The sequence below is a fragment of the Zonotrichia leucophrys genome, chromosome 19 (assembly GCF_028769735.1).
Source record: "Zonotrichia leucophrys gambelii isolate GWCS_2022_RI chromosome 19, RI_Zleu_2.0, whole genome shotgun sequence".
In the NCBI taxonomy this organism is placed as follows: domain Eukaryota; kingdom Metazoa; phylum Chordata; class Aves; order Passeriformes; family Passerellidae; genus Zonotrichia; species Zonotrichia leucophrys.
This window is the reverse complement of record NC_088188.1, coordinates 378,544-401,008: the sequence shown is the minus strand read 5'-3', so window position 1 is coordinate 401,008 and position 22,465 is coordinate 378,544. Positions and strand designations below refer to the sequence as shown.

At 51.7% G+C, this 22,465-nt stretch overlaps 2 protein-coding genes across 3 annotated transcripts; both read right to left on the bottom strand.

Annotated features, from left to right (window-relative positions):
- Nucleotides 1-3,993: 3,993 nt before the first annotated feature.
- On the bottom strand, nt 3,994-9,634 carry LOC135455922 (E3 ubiquitin-protein ligase TRIM39-like). 2 transcript variants are annotated; one of them, XM_064729464.1, is made up of 6 exons: nt 8,981-9,634; nt 8,249-8,344; nt 6,215-6,445; nt 6,049-6,110; nt 5,425-5,537; nt 3,994-4,935 (listed from the first exon to the last, which is right to left on the bottom strand). In XM_064729464.1, the coding sequence occupies exons 1-6, from the start codon at nt 9,416-9,418 to the stop codon at nt 4,364-4,366; spliced, it is 1,512 nt and encodes a 503-aa protein (XP_064585534.1). In that variant the 5' UTR covers nt 9,419-9,634; the 3' UTR covers nt 3,994-4,363. The 2 variants fall into 2 exon arrangements, with proteins under 2 accessions (XP_064585534.1, XP_064585535.1); XM_064729465.1 differs by having other exon boundaries at nt 6,088-6,110; nt 8,981-9,633.
- Nucleotides 9,635-10,141: 507 nt separating this feature from the next.
- On the bottom strand, nt 10,142-22,170 carry LOC135455925 (C-C motif chemokine 5-like). The gene is made up of 8 exons (XM_064729470.1): nt 21,163-22,170; nt 18,256-18,382; nt 17,966-18,090; nt 14,167-14,260; nt 13,680-14,074; nt 11,331-12,929; nt 10,956-11,067; nt 10,142-10,484 (listed from the first exon to the last, which is right to left on the bottom strand). Exons 6-8 carry the CDS (start codon nt 11,533-11,535, stop codon nt 10,385-10,387), a joined length of 417 nt encoding a protein of 138 aa, XP_064585540.1. The 5' UTR covers nt 11,536-12,929; nt 13,680-14,074; nt 14,167-14,260; nt 17,966-18,090; nt 18,256-18,382; nt 21,163-22,170; the 3' UTR covers nt 10,142-10,384.
- Nucleotides 22,171-22,465: the final 295 nt, after the last annotated feature.

Genomic DNA, 22,465 nt, shown 5'->3' with positions numbered 1-22,465 from the left:
TAGACAGTTACAATGCAGGTGGACCCAACTGGTCCTTCAAACACCATCACCAGTGGCCAATCAAGAAACCACCCTTTGGCAGACAAATCTCCATAACACATTCCACATGTTCACAACAGCAGGGGCAGCAAGTGAACATAAGAATTATTTATCATTCTTTTCTCTGATCTTCCCACAGCCTTTCCCAGCACAATGCCTGGGTCAGCTGTGCTGCTCTCTGTGGCCAGACAGCTGCTGCCACAGCCTCCCACTGTCCCAGGTTGCTTCAAGCCCTATCCAGCCTGGCCTTGGACCCTGCCAGGGCTGGGGCAGCAAAGCTGCTCTGGGCACCTGTGCCAGGGCCTGCCCACCCTCATGGCAAAGAGCTTTGTCTCCCCAGGAAGTTCACGCCCGGGGCTCAGGCAATTGTGGTGTTCATCCCTCCCATGAACACTCTCATGGGGTGCTCAAGCAGGTGGACACCAGAGTCACAGAACATGCTGAACTGGAAGGGATCCTTAAGCTTAACAGATGAAAAGTGGAGTTGGGACCAAGAGGAGGGTGGTTTTCTGCAGAATTTTCTCTGGATTCAGATCAAAACAAGAACAATGTTGTTAAAGGGGTTTGGAATTTGTAAACTATCCATCCTGAAAGCAGAGTGTTGAATTTACTGAATGTTTTGTACAATGTATATAAAAACAATTCTCTTTTTTGGTTTTGTGCAGGTTGGTTTGTTTGGTAAAGTTCTTTTTTGTTGGTTTTTTTGGGTGTTTTTTTTTTGTTTTGTTTTGTTTTGTTTTTTGTTTGTTTGCTTTTTTTTTTTTGACAGAAGTCCTGGGCAAGCCTAGCTGAGAACAAAAATTCAATCATTACTATGATAAGAATATTATTATTATATATGCATATGTTTCCATATTTGCTTTGTAGGCATTTTGAGGCACACCAAATACCAGAGGAATTGGAGGCTGGAGTCCAGATTCTCACAGAAGGAGGAGCAGGGCTGTGCTGATGGGGTGTGGATTGAAGCCAGACAATGTTCATGGTCTGAGCTTTTACTTCTCCACTTTTCAGAGAGGAATTAGACACACTGAAGGCAAAATGTTTGTGCACCCAGAAGTGCCAATTCTGTACCTTCCTCCCCATCCCCAGGGCCCTGGTTTGCCACAGGGACGGGAGGCTCAGTCTCCAGAACAGCTCTTCCCAGAGACACCATGAGCAGGGGTGTGCCACTTCTGAGGCACCAGAATCCAAAAATATAATGTAAAAGGGGATGGGTTTGTAAGCTGCATACAAAAGTAGTGTTTTCCTAAAGTGGTGCAATATCCCAGACTCCCAGGACTAAGGAAGACATTTAAGTATTACAGAAGAAATTGTGCCTGGCTGTTGCCTTCTCATGGGTCACAAAAGGCAGAAGTGGCCAGGAAAACCCAAAAGAACATTTCTGCTGAGTTCTTAGAAAGATGCAGACGATGACTCACATCCCTCTGAGATGATGAAGCATTTTCTTCTAGAAGAGAAGGGTGCAACATTTTTTAGAAAGCACATTTCTAAATCTGCAGGTCTGTTAACTGTGCTGAATCATAACAAGGGACACTGCCAGTGCCTGGGAGTGAGGAAACTGCCCCGGGGGCCAATGCCTAAAGTGTTACTTTAATCTACGGATTGCTCAGAAAAACAGTAACACCCAATCCATGGTCCCTCTGCCGGGTTTGGTATCTCAAGGGATTCTTGCCTTCAGCCAAACCACACCCCTTGAGCAGAACAGTCCTTGGCTGGGGTAATTGATGGATTCCATGACCTTAGAGGTGTTTTCCAAACTGAACAAATCCATGATTCTGTGATTCTCTGCTGTGCTGTGCAGCCATTCCCTCTGGATGAGGCTGAGCAGGATCTGGTCCTTGCAAGACAAGGTCTGTGTGGACGCCACAGCCAGACATCAATGCACTGCCATCGAGGATAGCGACAAACTCCACTTGCCATGGCTCAGAGAGAATTCCTGCTTGCAAATCACCCCAGGATCAGTTTCAGGCAGCAGGAAGCTCCCAAAGCCAGGGCCCAGTGCTCCCAGCTGCTCTCCAGCTGCCAACCAGCCTGGGCATCAGAGGGCACACTGGTATCTGCGCCAAGCAGTTCCTTAGAAGCACGTGATGCAGAGTCCACCAGATGGACAATCTGGGCGCCTACTCAGAACTATCTCATACCTTTGACCTCCACTGTCCTTCTCGGGGGAGGCAGATTCATGATTGCTAGAAACACTTGGGATGCTGCATTGGGGTGAGCTCACATCCTTTTTACTCATTCATTTCTTCCCCTGCTTGCAAGATTTCTGAATTGTTGCACTTTCTTCTGCTTCTTCTGGAAACCCTTTACCCACCCAGGCCTGCAGCAAGTGCCACTTGTCCATCACCTGCCAGGATCAGGTTGCTCTGGACAATTTCTATTCCATCACTTCCTCCCCCTCCTGGTTCAGTGACATTTACCCTGGTTCCCTCCCTGCACAACAGGTTTCTGTGGCTGTCTTCACCACTCCCTCCACCAACTGCCTCTGCTTTCAGCTCTTTGTTAAGGCCTTGAAGTTTGTCCTTTCTTATCTCCTCAGGCTCCATAAACTTCTCCATGGAGTGACTGTAAGATCATAATCTCCATGTAATATCTTCAGGGTGTCAGTGCACTGCAGGACCCACTGGGACCTATCATCCTTCTCCTCCCTGGGGTGTGGCAAAGCTGTGGCTGAGCTTGTCTCACTAGTCTGTCCTCTCTGTTGTGTAGCCACCTAAAGAAAGATCCTGAAGGAGTGTGGGACCCTGCAAAACACAGCAAAACTCAGTCAAGGGGAACTGCTCTCCCAGTCCAGACAATTTATTCACTAGAAGACTCCTAAAGCATCATCCAGGACGTCTGCAGGGAATTGGAGAGAGACAATTTACAAGGGCCTGGAGTGGCAGGACAAGGGGGAATGGCTGCCCCGTGCCAGAGGGCAGGGCTAGATGGGATATGGGAAAGAGTTCTTCCCTCTGAGGGTGGGGAGGCCCTGGCACACGTTGCCCAGTGAAGCTGTCGCTGCCCCAGCCCTGGGAGCATCCAAGGCCAGGTTGGACAGGGCTTGGAACAACCCGGGATAGTGCAAGGTGTCCCTGCCCATGGCAGGGGGTGGAACAACATGAGCTTTAAAGTCCTTTCCAACCCAAACCAATCCAGGACTCTATGATAAATTGTGCTGAGCATCTCAGATTACATTTTACCAAATCTCATTTTATTTGCATTGAATTGGACTTCAAATTAGGCAGCCTCTTGATTCCTGTCTGAAGGACACACTGCATAGCTACCCCAGCAGGTAGTCCAGGGCTGGTGGCACTGCTGGTACCCCATGTGCCATGGGGCAGTGTCTTGTGCACCCAGGGCAGTGTCTCCTCCTCCTGGCCCTGTGCAAAGAGATCACGGCCCCACTCAGGTTCAGACGAGCTTTTCCTCCAGTGACACACTGGCAGCCTGGCAAGAGCCTTGGGGCAGCCTGGCAAGAGCCTTGGAGAAGGGATGTACCAGGGGATGGACAGACCAAGGGTGAACACTGGAGACAGAGTTTGGGCTATTTTTCTTTCCCTGGATCTTGCAGCCCTGAAGTACCCCTGCCCTGCAATGGGCAACTCCCCACACTTGGAGCTTTCCCACTCATGGGGTTTTGAGGGGGGTGGAGGGGCTGGAGCTGACAGACCTGGAGGGATCTCCTGAGCAGGGGACCAGAGACAGCAGCCCAGGGACCACCCACATCCAAACAGATGTCCTCTCTCTTTACCCCAGGCCCCAGTACCACAAGGTTGGGGTGAAGCCACCACACAGGCATCTGTCACTCCCAAATCCCTGCCTGGAGAGTGCTGCTGTGTCCCACAGATGCCACAATGGGATCTCTCAAGGATCCTCTGGGCTGGAGAGGATCAGGTCCAGCAGCACCCTTTGCCTTCTGAGCTATTTCAGAGTAGCAGCAGTCGTACCATTAACCACACAAGGTTCCCCAAATCAAGCCTTTATTGCTTTATTCCAATACAATTCACAACAAAATCAGCACTACATGGCAGGCTGGGCACACACACTGCTCCAGCAGCCTGTGAGATGAGTATCAGGACATCAGTGATCAGGGGACTCCCCTGTCCCCACTAGTGGCACACAGGGTTATGGCACATTCCTGCTGCAAAGTGCCTTCCCAACACATGGCACACAGTGGGTGTCACACATGGCAGGTCACCCCAGCAGCCAGAACTATGTGAGAATCCTGTCAGGACATTCACCAGGGCACTGACGTTTTCCCCTAGTGCTGCCCCACTCACCAGGAGAAGCTGGTTGGGCTCCCAGGTCTCTGCCCACCAGTGACAAACCAGGGCAGCCACTCTCACAAGATGATGCATCCAGTCCCCTGTGGGTCCCTGACCCAGGAGATCACCAAGGGCTCTGAATTTCTGCCCCCCAAAAAGGCACCCAAGAAAAAGAGAGGCCGGAGATTGCCTGAGAACTTGTCAGTGAAGGTGTAAATGTGGGAGCGGTCGCTGACGTTGTAGAAGGAGATCTCTCCCGCCTCGTAGTCCAGGAAGATCCCGACGCGCCGGGGCCTCACGCTCAGGGTCACGGGGGACACGGGCACGGTCAGGGCCTCGTAGGTGCCCCCGTTTTGCAGCCGCAGCACCCAGTAACCATTGTTGGGGGAGAAGAGCACAGAGCCTTTGCGGCCGGCCGCCTCTCGGCACAGCCCCAGGCCCCACTCGGGCTTGTCTCCCACCTGCACCTCCCAGTAGTGGCGGCCAGAGAAGAAGCCGGGGCTGCCCAGTACGGCTGGGGCGCTGCCGAACCTCCTGGGGCTGTCAAAGAGCGACAGGAGCAGCTTCTTGCTCCCACGCCGGACACTCTTGCGGTCCTCAGACACAGAGAGCTCTGGGTGTGCTGTCTCTGGGTCCAGAATCACGTCCACTGAACAGAGAGAAGGATGGAAGGATGGACAAGGCTTCAGGCTTCTGCAGGTACAGACACAAACAGGTGCCTATGACCTGAATGCTGAGCTCTCCCAAACCATCCCACAGTTATTTGCTTGTGGTTTTGCACAGATCCCAGCACTGCCTGGCAGTGGGGAAATGTAACACAGAAAATGAGCCTCATCAAAATACTTGGTGTCAGGCTGCAGAGCCAAGCCAAGGAGGGCAGTTCCACAGCTTCAGAAAGAGGTCTGAAAGCAAGACGTCATGGGCAACATGGTGCTTGAAACCCCCGAGGGACATCCTGGGAGGGTCCCCTCACTATCCATTCAAGACCACAACAAAGGTCTTCCCACCATGAAACCAGCCTGAACTCATCAGTGCACAAACCTGGAGCAGCTGGACAAAGCTTATTGGAAAAATCTCCCTGTGCCCCAGGGTACCGGGGAAAACCAGAACCCAAATGTGCCAGGAGCTGCCCCCTCACCTTTGAACTTCTTCAGCATGTCCCTCATGCCCAGGCAGCGCTCAGGAATGCTGTAGTTTTCCTTCAGGGTCACAGACACAGCCTTGGGGGGCTGGAATTTTACCCCTTCACACCTGAGAAGGGAGGGATGCCCTTGAGCTGTATCCGTAGCCTGCACCATGGCCCCTCTCCAGCTGGGAAGGGGGTCAATGCCCTTGTGTTGCCCTTTGCCTCCCTGGAGCTCTGGCTGGGAAGAGCATTAGGGATAATTACTTGCATATTGGCAATCCAAATGAGATCAGAACTAAACGACACAGGGAGCAGCAATGCCAGGCCTGGGGAAGGAAGGAACAAAGCCACTGGGCAGCACATCCCTTAGGAGGGGATGCAGCTCACATGTCACAAGCCATGCAAGGCTGTGGCTCTGAGCCCCTGGAAAACCTCTGAGGGATTGTCTCAGTCCCTCTTGCGTCTACCCCAGGAGGACCAAAGCAGATGCTGGGCAGGGAGGATGGGGTGGCTGTTGTGGAACGCATGCAAACATCTGTCTCAAAGCCTGGAGGCATCCAGGACAGTAGGAGGAACAGGCATGGTACCTGCCAAGAATAACCATGGGTACCTGCCAGGAACAATCATGGTACCTACCAGGAATAATCATGGCACCTATCAGGAAAAATCACCCACCTACTCAGGATGCTTTTCATGTCCTAGAAGAAGACAAAAATGACTCTGGGTTTGTCTGGGCCAAGCCACCCACCCAGGTGACAAAGGCACCAGGGCTGAGTTAGTGGTGCTGGTGGCAAAGCCTAACCTTGAGCAGCCCATCAGCTGGCTGCTGGCTCTTCCCTTTTATCTCCAGGATCAGCTCCTCCAGCAAGCACTTCTCCTCCACCAGCCTGGCCAAGTTTTCATTGATCAGCAGCAGAATCTGCTTCTCTTCCTCCTCCAGCTTCTGGAGCAGTAGCTTCTCCTCATCAGCCAGCAGCCGATGCAGCTTCCCAAACTCACTCACAATCCTCTCCCGCTTTTTCTTTACTGTCTCCTTGGGATAAGAAGAGTCATGGGATGAATGTTATCCAGGCAGCCAAGACAGAGCCAGATGCTCCGGCATCCACGTCCAGCACCAGGCCCTGGGAAAATACTGCATTTTTGTGAAAAGTGCATGAATTCAAAAACAGCCAGAGGCAAACTTGTGCTTCCACCTCATTGTAATTCCTGCAGCGCATCCTTGGTTTACCAGCAGCAGGACTTTGCCTGGGGCATTTCTGCTCAGCTGGACCCCAGAGGTCTGGGATGTGTTGGGCTGCAAGGAGGTGCCCTCAGGTGTCAGGGTAGGTTTTTATTACAGCTCAAACCTCCAGCCAAATCCAGGCTAATAAACTGCTTGGGTAGGTGGACAATGCTGGGAAAATCCCCAGTTAAGAGCAAGAGGTAGAACAGTCACAAAATCATGGAATGGTTTCGGTTGGAAGGGATCTTAAAGATCATCTGCTTCCACCCCCTGCCATGGGCAGGGACACCTTGCACTAGACCATGTTGCTCCAAGCCCAGTGCAGCCTGGCCTTTGACATTTTCAGGAATGGGGCAGTCAAAGCTTCTTTGGGCAAGAAGCCATGGCTTCAGCACTCTCACATGGAGGAATTTCTTCCTTATATCTAATCTAAATCTCTCCTTTCTTAGTTTAAGACAGTTCCCTCATATCCTGTCTCTATCTGCCATGTAAAGGAAGCCCTGGAGCTGTGGAAGATGGAAAGGCAGAGCCCAGGAGGCTCCCCAGGTTTCACTACAAGGTGAAGAACCAGCAATTGGCAGGGTCTGCCAGTGCCTTAGGGCTTTTCACCTCATCCCTAAAAGCTGGCTGGAAACCTGGAGCTGCAGAAAGACACTCTGCAGTGGGCTTGGGTCAGGAAATCTCAGAATTAAGAAGATAAAGGAAAGGAAATTTAACTTCTTTTTTTTTCCCCATCCAAGTACTTGAACCTGAGTCATGAAGACTTGATAAGCCAGGACAGCTTCTTCCCCCTACCACTCACAGGGGAATCTTGGCTCTTTTTGCTATAAAAGCACAACCAAAGCAAACTGGAGGCAGCTGAGCCATGACCCTGAGCCTTGACTCAGGCAGATGGGAGGACAGTGACACAGCTCTCACAGTCTCTGTCCTTCTCCCCCAGTGTGGGCAGAGGGCTCATAGGAACATCCTTGAAACCCACCACCATTTGTCTGGACTGCCACAGGCAAGGGAGCTGAGCGAAAAACTAGGGGAATTCAGAGAAACCTGTCTTCCCTGCCAGAGCTGATTAACCATCTGCTCAAAATCAGGGCTGGATAACTCATCCAGCAGTTTCATTTCCTTTTCTGCATTTACTTTTACCTTCCATCTTTCACTCTAAGAGATTTGAAATCCAGCTGTTTGCTGGCATCTGCTCTTCCCAGAACTGTCTGGAGTGGGATAGAGTTGCAATAATTAAGTGGTTTTTTTTCTTATGAAAACACTTCTGGTTCCTGTTGCTGTGAAGTGGAGCTCACCACACAGCTCACGCCTGGCTTGAAACTGAAGCACATTGTAAAACAAAAGGCAATAAAAAATAGCCCATGTCTAATTGTTAACCAGTATAAGTTTCTCAATATTCCAGGGAATCTGGCATGCTGCTCCTTGCAAATCTTTTTATAGAGCTGCACACGGCTACTGAGCCTGGCTTCCAGCATTGCTCACACATGTGACAGCAGAACACAGCCTGGAGACAATGATAAATCTGTATCCCCAGACAAGATCATTCAGGGTGTTTTTTTCTTAAATCCTGATATCTCTGAAGCTCATTCTTTAAGAATTAAGACAGGCACCTGCCTTGCACTCCTGGGTTTTCATCCTTTCTGCTGACTCATGCTTCTTCACCTCCTCCACTTCCTTTAAAAGACTCTCCAGGGATTTCTGGAGTTTGACCTGGAAAGAGAAAAAATGGGCTCAACTCACCCCAACAGCACCTGCTGAGTGCTGCAAGTTGGCTGAGTCTCCCCTGCCTGGGGGGGGGACACTGACCCAGTGCCAGGCAGTGCCAGGCACTGGCACCCAAACAAAGCAGCTGTGCTCTTCACTCAGCTCAGTGTTAACCCTCCCCATGCTCCGCAGGTTTCCCCTGTGTTTTTCCTCACTATTAAGGTTCTGGAGACCAAAGCGACAGCCCTCTTTCAGCGCTGGGGTGAAGGGTGGATGGTGGCACTGTCAGCATCATAGCTGGGATGTGGGATTTGGGTGCCAGCATCCCTCCACCAGGGCAAAATGTCCTCTGGGACCCACCAGCTCAGCTTCTCCAGGGGTTGTGAATGGGCAGGGAGCCAGGCTGCATCCCTGAGCTGGATGGACGGGGTGAGCCTGGCTCCACCAACAATTTGGAAGATAAGGCAGGTCCAGCTTTATCCCTGCAGCAAGGGCGGCTGGGGGGAGAGGTGACGGTCTGCGCTACCCCTCCTTCTGCTTTGCCAGCGATGCCACTGAGCTTGCTGGGGTCCCGGTGGCCGCACAGCCCCGTGCCAGAGCGCCTCGGGCAGGGCAGGGACCCGGCGCCTCACCCTCCCGTACCTTGTAGACGTGCGCCGCCTCCTCGATGGGGTACACGGTGTGCGGGCGGTGCTGCAGCGACTCCCGACACACCACGCAGATGGGCTCCTCGTCCTCCTCGCAGAACAGCTTCAGCCGCTCGTCGTGCTGGGGGCACAGGGGGGTCCCCGGCTCCAGCTCGGGCCCCAGGCCGCCCCGCAGCCCCAGCTGGCGGATGCTCTCCACGATGTTGGCCAGCTGCCGGTTGGGTCGGAAGCCGCTGCGGTGGCAGGAGGCCCGGCACTGCGGGCAGGAGAAGGGCCCGTCGGCCCACAGCCCCTTGTCCTGGCAGTGCTTGGCGATGCAGCCTCGGCAGAAGTTGTGGCCGCAGTCGATGCTGACCGGCTCGCTCATGTACTCCAGGCAGATGGGGCAGATGGCCTCCTCCTGCAGCCGCTCCAGAGCACCTGCCAGCGCCATGGTGGCCCGCTGGTCTCCACGGGCGCTTCCCTCGGCCCTCGTCAGCCAGCAACGGCGGGCTCCCAGGCAGGCATGGCTGGCACAGCCCCACGGCGAGGAAGAACGGGCAGTGCCATGAAAGCCTGCAGGACGAGCCGGCCTCGCTACCGGATAGTACCGGCCCCGGAGCCTCCGTGCTGCCGGGGGGAGGAGCTGGCACCGGCCGGGACAGCTGCAGCCAGTCCCAAAGGCTGGGACTGCCTCCAGCCCGGCGGGGCAAAGCCGGAGATAAACCCCGCGGGGAGAGCGGGACACATTTGGAAGCACCAGAACTAACCCGTGGCCAGAGACAGCCCCGGGCCGGGACGGTGGTGGAGATGGGGTTGGGTCTGGTGATGGCTGAGCTCAGCAGCCCGTGGAGCCCCTGAGGCACCTGCCCGCTGACCAGAGATGTTGGCCGAGGTAAAGGACCCCTCGCCCCACCAACAATTGTGCCAAAACATCCCCCGTGATACCCACCCACTGCTAAGAGCCAGGAGTTTGGAAATGTGCCGCGGCAAGGAGGCAGGCGGGACAGGCAGGATGAGAAGTGCTCTCCCTTGCATGCACAGAGAGGCTGGGGGACAGCCAGGTGTCACCCCATCATCCACAGACCCTCGAGTGTCAGCCCTGACCCCCTTCCAACCATTGCTACACACCCCAGTCTCTGTGGAGCATCCCAAGAACCACTGGGAGAAGTTGCAAGTTTTGCTCCTTTTTATTATACAAAAATAACTTCAACACCTTCAGTACAATGGAGAATGAAAAGTTTCACTGAATATGTCAAATAAATTAAGACCAGCATTGCACAGCCTTCCATAAAAGAGCTAAACACTGAGTTGAATACCCTGCCAAATTCCCAGGCAATGAGAAAATAGATTATGTCTTGGAGGTGTCCATGAGAGCACATTCCTGCAGAAGTGGTGCTTGGAGAGAGCAGGATATTGCTTATCCACTGTGCTTATTGTCCTTTAATTGATTCATTATGTCCTTGACCCACTTGTCATTAGGGTTGGCACAGACCAGCTTGTTCTTGATGGTGGTAAATCTGGAAAAGGAAATCCAGTGAATCCTTTTTGCCTGAAATCCAGGCAAAGGAAAGGAAGACAGAGAGAAGAGTGAGAACACCTGCTCCACGCCAACAGTGACACCCACCAGACACCTCTACAGGCTGCAAAACAGCCCTAGGGAAATGGGGTGGGAGTGACTCCATGTCCTTACAGGTGTCCTGCTCTCTGCACTTAAACTGCTTTGTCCCCAACATCTCTACATCTGGGACACCGTCCTGGCTGGGTCCCCCTATCTGGGGTGAGGGGGGTGACCAGCAAAAGCTCTATTAGCTCAAATCTAATAAGGAGGTTCACAAACTCGCTGTCTAGGATGTGGGATTGCCCTCTGACATGTTCCCAGGCTGTTCGCACATGGGAGAGCCTTGCCCATGTGCTTTTCCATGTCAGGATGAAGTATGATATGGGGTTCCCTACACTGTCAGGACAAGCAGGGCAGAAGATGTACTTACATCACAGCTGGCTGGGAGCAGTGGCTGCCCGTGGGCACATAATTCTTCACACGGCTCAAGGGCAATGGTCCGGGGTTGTACTCAACACAGCAGGGACCAGAGTGGAGAGAAACTGGAAGAGAAGTTTTCTGTTACATCAGACCAGGAAAAGTGCCAGTGGGGAGAAGTAGGGTGAGAAGATGAGAAGATTCTCACTGGAGGAAGTGCTGCTCCCACAGTGGGCTCCCCCCATAGCCATCTTCCATCAGGGAGCCAAGGTAAGACAGGCTTCTCTTTTCCTACAGCAGATGCTAGTAAGAGAGAGCTGCCAAGCATTACTAGACCTTATACAGCAGACAGAAAGAGGAGACAGCTCCTTGGAGAGATTGGACTCACTTGGAGAGGAGGTGGCCTGGTGGCAGAAGACAACCACAAAAAGTACAGAAAGGGCTGCTGTGAAGGTCTTCATGGTCCTCTTGGGTAGAGGTGAATTGTAGGAGTGAGGCTGGACTGTCGCAGAGTGTCCCTCACTGTTCCTGGTGTGGGATCCCTGGGTTCTGCCCTCTTTATATAGGCAGACAGCAACCAAGGATGGAAACATTGCTGAAATCCATGACACAATGGAAAAAGTGCAGTGTCAAGGATACCACACAGCCTTGCAGAGGAAACCGTCCAGAGCCCTGATGACAGCAGTGTCCTGACACGGCATAGGGTACGATACCATCAGATACCATGGGTGGACACAGAACAGGATATGACCTGTCATTTCATTTCTCGTGAACTAAGGGTTCTGCAGAAAACGTAGAATTGGTAATTTGGAAGATCAGTAGGTGGACCTCTTGCCTAGAAGTCACAGCAGTGGATGAAGGTCAACCATGGTTGTCACGCCCTTGTTTCCCAGAACATCTGCATCATGGACAAACAGGAGATCTCACCTCTGCCATAGCAACTAGAGCGGGGAAAGTCTGAGAGTCAGGCTGACCACCCATGTGCCCACCCAGCCATGCTGGGTCCCACTTGCACTGGGGGTGTGGGATCTCAGCACCTCAGGACTGAGGTGCCGAGTCACCGAGACCACCCTTGGGGGGCTCGGGAGTCCTGGAATGTTGCCAGAAGTGTCTGGTGGCTGGACTTTGATCCTACACGGGAGACGACACCTGTATGAGGATAGGAGGATTTCACCGGGGTGAATGGTGAAGGGATTGGTTAATTAGAGGGTGAGACACAGGGTTTAGGATTTCTGTACAGGGGGGTTTAGAGAAGTAAGATGGAGGAATTGGGGCGTGTCCTGTCCTTCTTCTTCTTCTTCTTCTTCTCCTCCATCTTCTGTGGTGATGGTGGCACTTTGGGATTGGTCATTACTGAAAGTGCACCGGACAATAAGAATGAAAAGGATTGGGGAAAAATGATAAATATTGTACACGTAACTATGGGTATAAAGATAGGTGACTGTCCGGAGGGCAGGAGAGTGTGCTCATGGCTGGCTGCTGAGCAGACCTCTGTCGGGCCGAAAGAAAATCTTTTAGATAAACAATTAATAAACATAAAGACTGAAAGAAGAACTGAAGCCTCTTCTCGTCCTTTGATACGCGGGCTGCCCCAAGGCCACTCCGGGCCTTTCCAGGCCCTTCAAACAGCCGAAAACCGGACATGGGGGCTTCCTCCGTGGGACTCTAAAGGCCATTGGTGCATAAATGTGCTGAGCAGAGGGTGGAGCACGGTGCAATCCCAGATCTGGGGCTCCTCTTATGTCCTTGAGCATCCCTTGCAACAAGTCTTTGGGGAACCAGTTCTGCTACATCACAGCTTCTCAAATACTAGTGACAGCTAAAATTGTATTCAGTTCTTCATGGACATGGGAATTGGCCACTGATGCCCACAGTGAACTTTAGGAGCTGATGACTATGTTAGCAAAGCAAAGCTGACAAAGATGGTTATTTGATTCCAGCAGTGTAGCACTAGCATCCTCCTGACTCTGCTCTGTCATTGTCCCAGCTGCCAAACAAGCACAGAGAAAAGACTGGTTGATTTAGCATATGTTGCTTAGGATGGGAATGGTGTCTCTGCACTGTCAGAAAAACTGTTGGAAATGTTACATCCCTCCAGAAGGGCTCTGCTGTTTTCCAGGCAAAGGTTTGTGGACAAAGCCTCAAGAAAGTGGAGGAAGAGCGAAGTCTCCACAGTGCTAGAAAATGTGTCTGGGTGCTGGGCAACCACAACCACAATGGGAAAGCCACAGGAGCAGGCTGCCTTTCCTCATGGTCCAGTAACAAAAGGGGTCTTGCTCCTCTATGGAGGAGGATGATCACAAAATAGAATCCCCCACCCAAAGTGGGTTTCCTTGTAGGAAGCCAGAAGAGGAAATCAAAGGCAAATTAAGATATTGCCTGGAAGGGTGGATTGCAGGCCTGGGGCTCCCAAGTGCTCCAGGGCATGTGATAGATAATCAGCACATCTCAGGAGACTGAACTCCATGGAAAAGTGAGGCACACTCATTGGAGGGTGCAGGGTGCTGTGCCATGGCAGGGTTTGTTTTACACAAAGCTTTTTCTCTCACTACAACACCCTGTACTAAGCATGAACAAAACTGAGCCTGGGTGACACCACACATGATGCCTTGGTGCTAGGGAGATGCAGCTACAAGCCTGGGGAGTGGGCAGCTGAGGAGGACCTGCCCACTGAGCCCTGGGAGCACAGGGCATGTTGCTGGGTTCCTGGAAAGACACTTCCTTAGCAGAGACATACCTGCCCCTTCCCACGGCAGGCAGGCAGGCTCCATACAGCCCATGGATTCTCTGCAGCCATCACAGCCCAGTCCCCAGCTTGGGCACATCTGTTCTCTTCTCTGAAGCTCTTTCTCCATGGATTGCTTGCTTTCATCCCAGCTCCTGCTAAGGGGCCAAACTCCCAGAATGAGAGTCAGTTGAGACAGTGAGATTCACGGCTGAGGTTTTACTTGTGAAGAAGACTCAGAATATCCTGCTCCAAACAGCTGACGAACGCAGGATTCTTCTGGGATCCTTCCTGCTCCATGACTTGCCTTGATCTCTGTTCCAAAGCCCATTAAGATACTGGGATGAAACCTGGTACCTCCAAGGGCCTGAAGTCCTACCACCATCATGGATCCACTCTCCCCCACACTGCACAGAGTGGGACAAGAAAGGTGTGAGGAGACCGAAAGCCAAAGCTAAGCAATAAAGAGTGCAAGGACAGGGACAAACTGCCAGCATACCTTAGAAGCAGGAATGCTGATGGAGCTTGGTGCACCACTCCAAGGGACACATGGAACAAAGGATGGAGCAACACAGAGGCACTGCAGTAATTCTCTGTTGAAATCAAAGCAAATATAAAACAAAAGATGGAGTGACACAGCAGTGCTGTGGATAGACTCCATGGAAAACAATGCAGCTAATGAAAACTAAGTCAAAGGAATGATCTAGATAGAAATCAAAAGCTGAACTTTGCTTAACTCAGAAATACATATTATGTTTCTCACCTCTATTTATGCTACTAACTAAATTTAATCAAATTCCACCGAATCTGTAAATGACATCAACTGTAACTTTTATCTTTTCCCAAGAAAATATTATAAATATGGCTGAAGTGGGGAGGGAGGTCAAGAGACTCCAACATTTTTGCGGTCAGTTACTGTCAGTGGCAACCTCTAAACCTGTCACAGTCTTCTCTGAGCAGTGCTAATAAACTGCTCAGTGTGAGTCACAGAATCACAGAACCACAGAATAATTAATGTTGGAAAAGTCCTCCAAGATCAGGTGTCACCAACATCTACTCCTTCCATCCCCTGCTCTTTTCATTTCTGCCAATACATTCAGAAACAAACTTGCACAAATTCCCACTGAGACCAACCCTACACCGTTCTGACACATCTCCACACAGGGACCAGAATAAAACTGAGAGGAGGAGAACAGACTGAGGAATGAGCTGGAGCCTCCTCGCTGGTGGCTCACACAAACACAGCCCAGCTCAGAGCAGCTTTAGTTGAGTGTTCAGGATGTTCCACAACATTCAGCTACAGGTTTGATCGAAATGTCAAGATTTGTTTTGAAAAATCAGTATTTTATAGCAGGAATATAACCATTGTGCCTCAACATTGTCAATGAATTCTCTCTCCTTTCAGATACACCTTGCTGTATTTCCTGCTTCCATTCAACCAAAAGGAATTTTTGAAGGTTTCGACACCTCTGTTATTTCCCCTATTCACTGTTTTCCTCAACTTTGTTCCTTCTGATTCTGTATTCTTGCTCCTTCCTACCAAGACAAATAATGCAAACCTCTAAATATTTTGATTTCTAAAACCTCCTCCATACAATTCATCCTAAATAGTGGCTATTTATGGAGTCTGTAAAACCTCCGCCTTATGGTGTGCTTCAGCTATAGATAGAAACCAAACACAGTATCTTTGGATCCATCACCAGGACAGGCTGGGGATGTGGGAGGAAACCTCTGCTCAACCCTGAGGGTAGCCTGCTCCACCACACCACCTCCTGGCTGGACCGTGTCTGGGGGATCACTTTATCACAGTGCTCCTGGGAGCTGCTGGATCACTAATGTGGGAAACTGGGTTTAACTGTGAGCAAACCAGTTGGAAACAGAAAGAAAATGACTGGGGCCAGTGATCCCAGGGTGGTGCAGCTCCAAGCAAGATCTCAGATGAGAAGAAGTATTTTCAAGAAGAATTGAGACTTTCCACATTGAATTGAAGTCTGCAAGATGATAAGTGGCCTAGAAAGAGAGACAACGCGAATACTCACTACCCCAGAGCAGGAGCCACGGATTATTCAATGGAGTGGGCAAGAGGAAGGTTCAAAAGGAACAGAAGGAGGCAGCTCTTCACATGAGGAGCTCCTTGCCAAGGGACATGGTGAGGACAAGGAAATTTTCTTGAGTCTGAGCTTGGATTCCAGGGTGATAAGCTTGAGAAGATTTGGAAAATGAGAATGGTTGGAAGCTGGGAGCACACTCCAGGGTGCAGTACAAATATTGATCTGTCTCTTCAAGGGGTCTGCTGTGACCACATCTAGAGGTATCAAGGCTGATGTAGATGGATCCTTAGTCTACATCCTCTGTGACTGTTCATCTTTGATTCTCCAGGACCATTGGTCCAACAAAACCATCAGGGCTACAGAGCAGCTTACAAAATTGCATTGAAATCCCTGGACTGAAATCTACAGGCACACCAGGATGTGCCTCCATAGAAATATTTTTGGTAAATGTCAGCAGAAAGACTCCAATAGTTTCTAAGCACACAGCAAGGCAGAAATAAATTGCTGCAGTCCATGCAATTTTCCAAGACAAACTTAGGGCACCTATAAAAGCTTCACTTTGTGACCAGGAGTCTAAAAGAGCAGGATGTGGCTGGATGCCATGTTGGAATGTGGCCCTCACAGAAATGTGGTGGTACTTCCTAGGACAGCCAGATGATGCCTCTGCCACAACTCCTTTGTTTCCCCAACAATGTCCTCAGTACTGAGCAGCAACTGGCCTGGAGCAGATCAGGACTTGTCCAGCAGCTGCAGCACAGCACGACAGGTTTAGCCACAGTTCAGAGAAAGGAAAAGAAAACCATTTGGTGTTGGGTTTGAGACGGGTAGCACCTGAGGCTGCCGAGTACCAGAGTGACAGCTGCATTGTCCTTGCACACTCTGCCGCCTGTTGTCAGCAGCTGGAGGTAGAGGGGACATCTGCAAGTTAGGCCATAGAGTTGCAGGAATCCTGAGAACAACATTTGACAAGAGTACTGGTCGATGTTGGATCATGGAAAAACATAGAAATCATGGAGTCATTCAGGCTGGAAAAGACCTCTAACATCATTGAGTACAGCACTGCCAAGGCCACCACTAACTGTAGCCCTAAGCATCGCATCTCTATTTCTGTTAAATCCCTCCAGGGATGGTGACTCCACCACTGCCCTGGGCCGCCCGTTCCAATGCTCGACCACTCTTTCAGTGAAAAAATTTTCCTTAATATCCAACCTGAACCTCCCTTGGTTCAACTTGAGGTGTTTCCCCTTGTCATATCACTCGTTCCCTAGGAGCAGAGCCTGACCCCCACCTGGCTCCACCCTCCTGCCAGGGAGTTGTAGGGAGCCAGAATGTTTCCTGTATCATAAAGGGAAGACAGGGATATACTGGCTCTCCACATTCATGCTCATGCCCTGCTGCAGTACCTGCCTTGTGCTCTCCCAAGACTGCTCTGCAATGAGCACACAGCTCCCACACTCAACTCTGCACACCCCAAGTCTCACACAGAAATCCTTTCCTCAGTAATCCAACTCTGGCAGCCAAAGCTCCCAGTACAGAAATAAAGGAAGAATTAGGAAGAATTTATTCACAGAAAGGGTTATCAGACATTGGAATGGGCTGCCCAGGGAGGTGGTGGAGTCATCATCCCTGGAGATGACTGGATGTGACACTCAGTGCCATGGTCTAATCGACATGGTGGTGATCAGTCATAGGTTGGACTTGATGATCTCAGAGATCTTTTCCAACCAATTGATTCTGTGAAATCAGGCTTGCCATGTCCTGCCTTGGAAGAGACCTGGGCTTGGTGGGGTGCTCTGTTGGGAGTTTGGCTGGCTAAGGACTGGAAAAGTACAAAACCGTGGCTAATTCCAAGTCCTGCACCTGCTAGATAGCGTGTTCTTGGGGCCTAGCTGTAGTAGGATAACAAACAGTGAAAGAGACATGAGAAAAGAGAGATGTAACCCCTAAGGAATGAGGAAGAGTTCATGGTATAGTTTAACCAATATCTATTGGTTGGCTTACAGAATATTCATAAGCTTATTATTTGCTGTATAAGTGTTTGATACTTTCTTCAATAAACTGAAGGATTTGAGGGACTTGAGGGACCGGGAGCGGACCTGAGGGCCTGTGATGAACCATATGGTGTCCTGGTCCCCTTTCTTCGACAGTGCTCCAGCTGGACCTGCTGGCCATGCCAAGGGGATGCTGTGCAGCAAGTGGCAAAAACACTTCCCACCTCCAGGTCCTGCTCATGAGCTGGTTTCTCACCTAGGCATTTGCCCCTGCAGCCCAGTGTCCCAGTGGAGTTCAGGTCTTCTCCTGCAGATCCAACTGGAAACCTCTTCAGCTTTGCTTTTGAATTCTTGGGCAAGCAGAGGCAGTTGCTGAGGCTTCTGTGCAAAAAACACAGCAGATGATGTTCTGGGGTTACAGCCCTCCTTGTAACACCTGGGCAAGTAGGAAACCTAGAGAGGACAGAGGTGAGGGCCCCACTGGACCTCAAGCACCTTAGCCAAGCAGTCCTCTCCAAGACCCTCTCCCAGTCCCAGACTGTTTACCTGCAATGCTCTCCCAAGACTCCAATGCTCTCCAATGCTCTCCCAGGTCCTGCACCAAGACTGTCCCTGCCCCACATAGCAGTCCAGGGTCTCTTTGGGAGCACAAGCAAAGACTCAGCAGCAACATCTGTTTGCCAAAGCATTCAAAACATAGGATCAAAAGATGAAAATTCTCCCCATGCTCCCATGCCTGCTCCTCCTGGCACAATCTTTGCTCCCCAAGGACCCTCCTGCTGAGTCTGGGCCACTACCCTGCCCTTTCCAGCTGGGTACTTTGGCTCACAAGTTTTTATCCCAGAGTCTGAGAAAATTATCCCATCACCAGGGCAGAGCTGCATCTGGGGCTGCAGGATTTGGTTTATGGAAGGCCTGACATAGCCACTGCCCTTTCAAGACACGGCCCCAGGAATTGCTCCTCTGCTTGGGTGTGATCAGGATGGTGTGCCTTGGAATGTGTAAAGGGCCTACTGAAGGGGATCCATTTGGGATCCATTTTTCCCACCTCCAAGGGTGAAACAGCAGGATCTTAGCACAGCCCACTCTGGCACAGCCAGTGAGATAACAGAGGAAGGACTGTGGAGCTCTGTGATTCTGTTTTCCTCTTGAAACAAGGGGGATCTGTGCTCTCCCTAAGCCCAGGCCAGGCCACAGGAGGATGATCTGTGTTGCAGCAGTACCCTGGGACTCTCCAGCTCTGGCTGGGGAGGGAATTGTAAAAACAAACTCCAGCTCCCAGCCCGTGCAAAAGGAGCATCCCTGAGCCCCAGACAGGGCCCATAGCCCATGCAGTCCCTTCTGGCCCCTTTCCTGCCACTCGTCCTTCCCCTTTGGGTTAAGGATGTCCTGACAGAATGGGAGCAGACCCTTTAGGGTCCTGTGGACAGGAGCTTCTGGGCATGGAGCAGGAAAAGGAAACTGCCCTACAGAGCCCTGCAACAGGGGAAGGATGAGCTCCAGTCCCACCTGCCTGGCCTGTGCAGCACTTGATGGGTGCCACATACTGCTCAGCAAAAAAGAAGAGAGGGCACACATTGTCCTCTCCATGTCCAGACAATGTCTGTCCCCATACAGGCCAGACACTCCTATGAAGGGCTCTGCCATCACCCTTCAGTCCAGCCTCTTGGACAGGAGTGAGGACAGAGCATTCAGAGCAGGTGAACCCCAGCCATGGCTTCCAAAAAGGACCTGCTGGGGAGGAAGAGCCCAACCTGCTCTACCTCCATACCCTGCTCAGTTTCAGCCCTTCCCCATTATCTCCCCGTGGAACCTGAGACAGGGGAACAGATGCTTCACAAGAACAGCTCTGTGCCTCCCCCTCTCAGCTACCTGAAAACAAGGCATCCTCTCCCACTGGAAAGGAGCCTCTCAAATCCCTGCAAAGCCCCACAGCACGTTCCAGCAGAGATGCTGCATGAATGGGCCAGCCCAGGGTGGTCTGACCAGCCACTCATGGGCTGGATCCCAGTTCCATCCTGTTACAGCCCATTCTCGGGGGAGGCAGGAGCAGCCAGTAGAATCAGCCTGTTCTGTCCCATATCCAAGCACCATCCTCTGCTCCTGCCCAGGTCCCAGAGTGAGCACTGACCCCTGGCTAGGGAAAAAGAGGTTGTGGCTCTGCTCTTCAGTAGGAGGGCGTAGCTACACCAGGCCTCAGCCTAGTGGTCCCTTGCCATGGGTTCCAGGAGCAGGATGTTCTGAGTGAGGTGGAGGGTGGCAGAGGTCACAAGGATACCGCTGTCCTTTGTCCAGTGCTCTCCTTTGCTCTTCCTTTCATCCATCTCTATTCAGGAATGACGTAATTTCTTCAATTATTAATCATCTTGCTGCAACAGTGGATGAATCAAACCCATTAAACCTCCCCTGGGAGCAGCCCCAAGGAAGGAGGCAGGTTTCCAGAAAGTACATTAAGGACAATGCAGACAGGCAGTCGAGACAAGCCACAGTGGGAGGAATGGCCTTGCTGCTCTATGCAGGCCATTTCCCATCAGCTGGGATTTGATATCCAATGCACAGGGACTGGGAAGGCCTGTGATGCAAACAGCCTGTCGCATACCCTGCTGGGCAGCTCCAGGAAGGTCCTGGTGTGGCAATTATTTCAGCTGAAAAGCCACAATAGAGAGATATGCTGGGAGAATTGCTTATACAAGAGCTCCTGACAGCCCACATGCTAAAAAGCTGTTTCCAGATTGCCCCATCATCCCAGCACAGCTCCTCCCTACCTGGAGCAAAGTCATTGATTTGTTATGATCTGCTTTTAAGGATGCAGGAACCCAGCTGGCACAACCCCAGCACAGCCCATTTGCCGTACCTGGGGATTCAGTTTTCAGTCCCTTCACAAAAAAAAAAAAAAAAAGTAATTTCTCCCAGTATTGCAGAAATGTTCCAAGTGAGAAATTCGCCTCTGGAATAGGATGGTAGTCCTGGTCAAAATTACAGGAGTCATCAATTCACCAGGTTGAGAGAATCCCAGAATTGGGTTGGAAGAAACTTAAAGCTCATCCTGTCACTGAAACAGCAGGAAAAACACAACCTTTCCAACAAATTTTAATGTTAGAGAACTCAAGCATTATTTTATTCTGGCCAGGATGATATTCTGGCCAGATTGTGCAACAGAAGTAATTTCATCCACACACTGGGTTGTGCAAAGAAAATATTTCCATCACACGTCTCTTTTCTAGACTTTTCACATACTTATACAGTCAAAACTCAGAGAGATTAACTGGTTCAATGTTTATTGGTCCCAAGTTACACAGTTCTTAGAATTTGGTTTCCTATTGGTTATTGATCCCTTCACCTTAGCTGCTAATCAAGTCCTCTTTCTTCTCTTATGATCTTTTTCCAGACCAAGTGTCTCCAACACACCAAGGAAGGATGTTCAGGTGTGGATGTTCATTAATAGTTGCTTACCTCTTGTGCATCCTCTGGTGGCTCCCAGTCCCTCGAGATGTTAAGCTCATCAGGTCTTGCCCAGGGAACAGTCTCTTGAAAAGAAACTTCCATTTCCTTCCTGGGCAAAGATGAACAAAACCCCTGATTAAAAAAAAAAAAGCTAGTTTAAAAACTTATAAGTTGTATCGTTTCCAACAATCCTGTTCCACCCGCTGCCATGGGCACACCGTCTACTACACCAGCTTGCTCCAAGCCCCGTGCAATGTGGCCTGAATAACTTCAGGGATGGGGCAGCCACAGCTTCTTTGGGCAACCTGTGCCAGGGCTTCAACCACCCTTACAGCCAAGAACTCCTTCCCAATATCCAATCTAATTCTACAAAAATCTCTGATCCAAGTGACAGCACCAGAGACACAGGCTCAGATCAGGTTATAATAAAACACAGTCCAGCTGTTCAGAGGAAGCAAAATCCTTCTGTCACCTCTGCTCTCTTCTTTTTCAGACACCTGCAACCTCATTTTGCCCGTCTGTCAATACTACACTCTTCCTGCTGGGCTCTGCCAGCTGTGCCTGCATCACCCCCCTCCAGAGCTCCCACCCCCAGCCCGGTTCCACCAAGGCAACGCCTCACACAGCCCTTCCGCAGGCTGCCGGGGCCCTGCTCGAGCTGACAGAGCCGCCTCCCCACCGCCGGCCCCAGGCAGGGCTGGGAAGCCACGAACACCCCGAGTGCCACTGCCCGGGGGCTCAGCTCCGAGAGTGGCCGGGCTGCACCTGAGACGGGCAGCAGGGAGGGAACAGCGGTGCCGGGTCACCCCCGTGGTCACACTCTGGCCTCGGCTGAGGGGCCGCAGACTCGCAGGCCGCACGGACAACCTGTAAGGACCCCCGCGGCCTGCGAACCCGAATGGCTCAGCCGCGGCTCAGAGCCGTTGGACAGCGGCGCCCCGGGCCCGGCGGACCCCGCGGCGGTGCCCGCCGCTTCCCGGCGAGCCCCGAGCGCGGCCCGATCTCCCCGAGGGCCCGGCATCAGCCGCATCGCCATCGCCGCCAGGGGGCGCCGCGCCCCGCTCCGGTGAGGGGCGGGGCGGGACACCGACATCTGAGCGGCAGGGCCCTGAGCCAATTACAGCAGGGGACCACGCGAAGGCGTGGCCGCAGAGCCTGGGTGGGCGGTGCTAAGAGCGCGGCCCCTTAAGGCGGAGCAATGGGCGGGGGACTCTTGGGGGACAGGAGCTAGCGTTGACTGGCGTCCAGGTGAACCAATGAGCTTGGCGGTTGCCACGCAGGGGCTGGGCCTCCCGGCTGCTCCTCCCCAGGG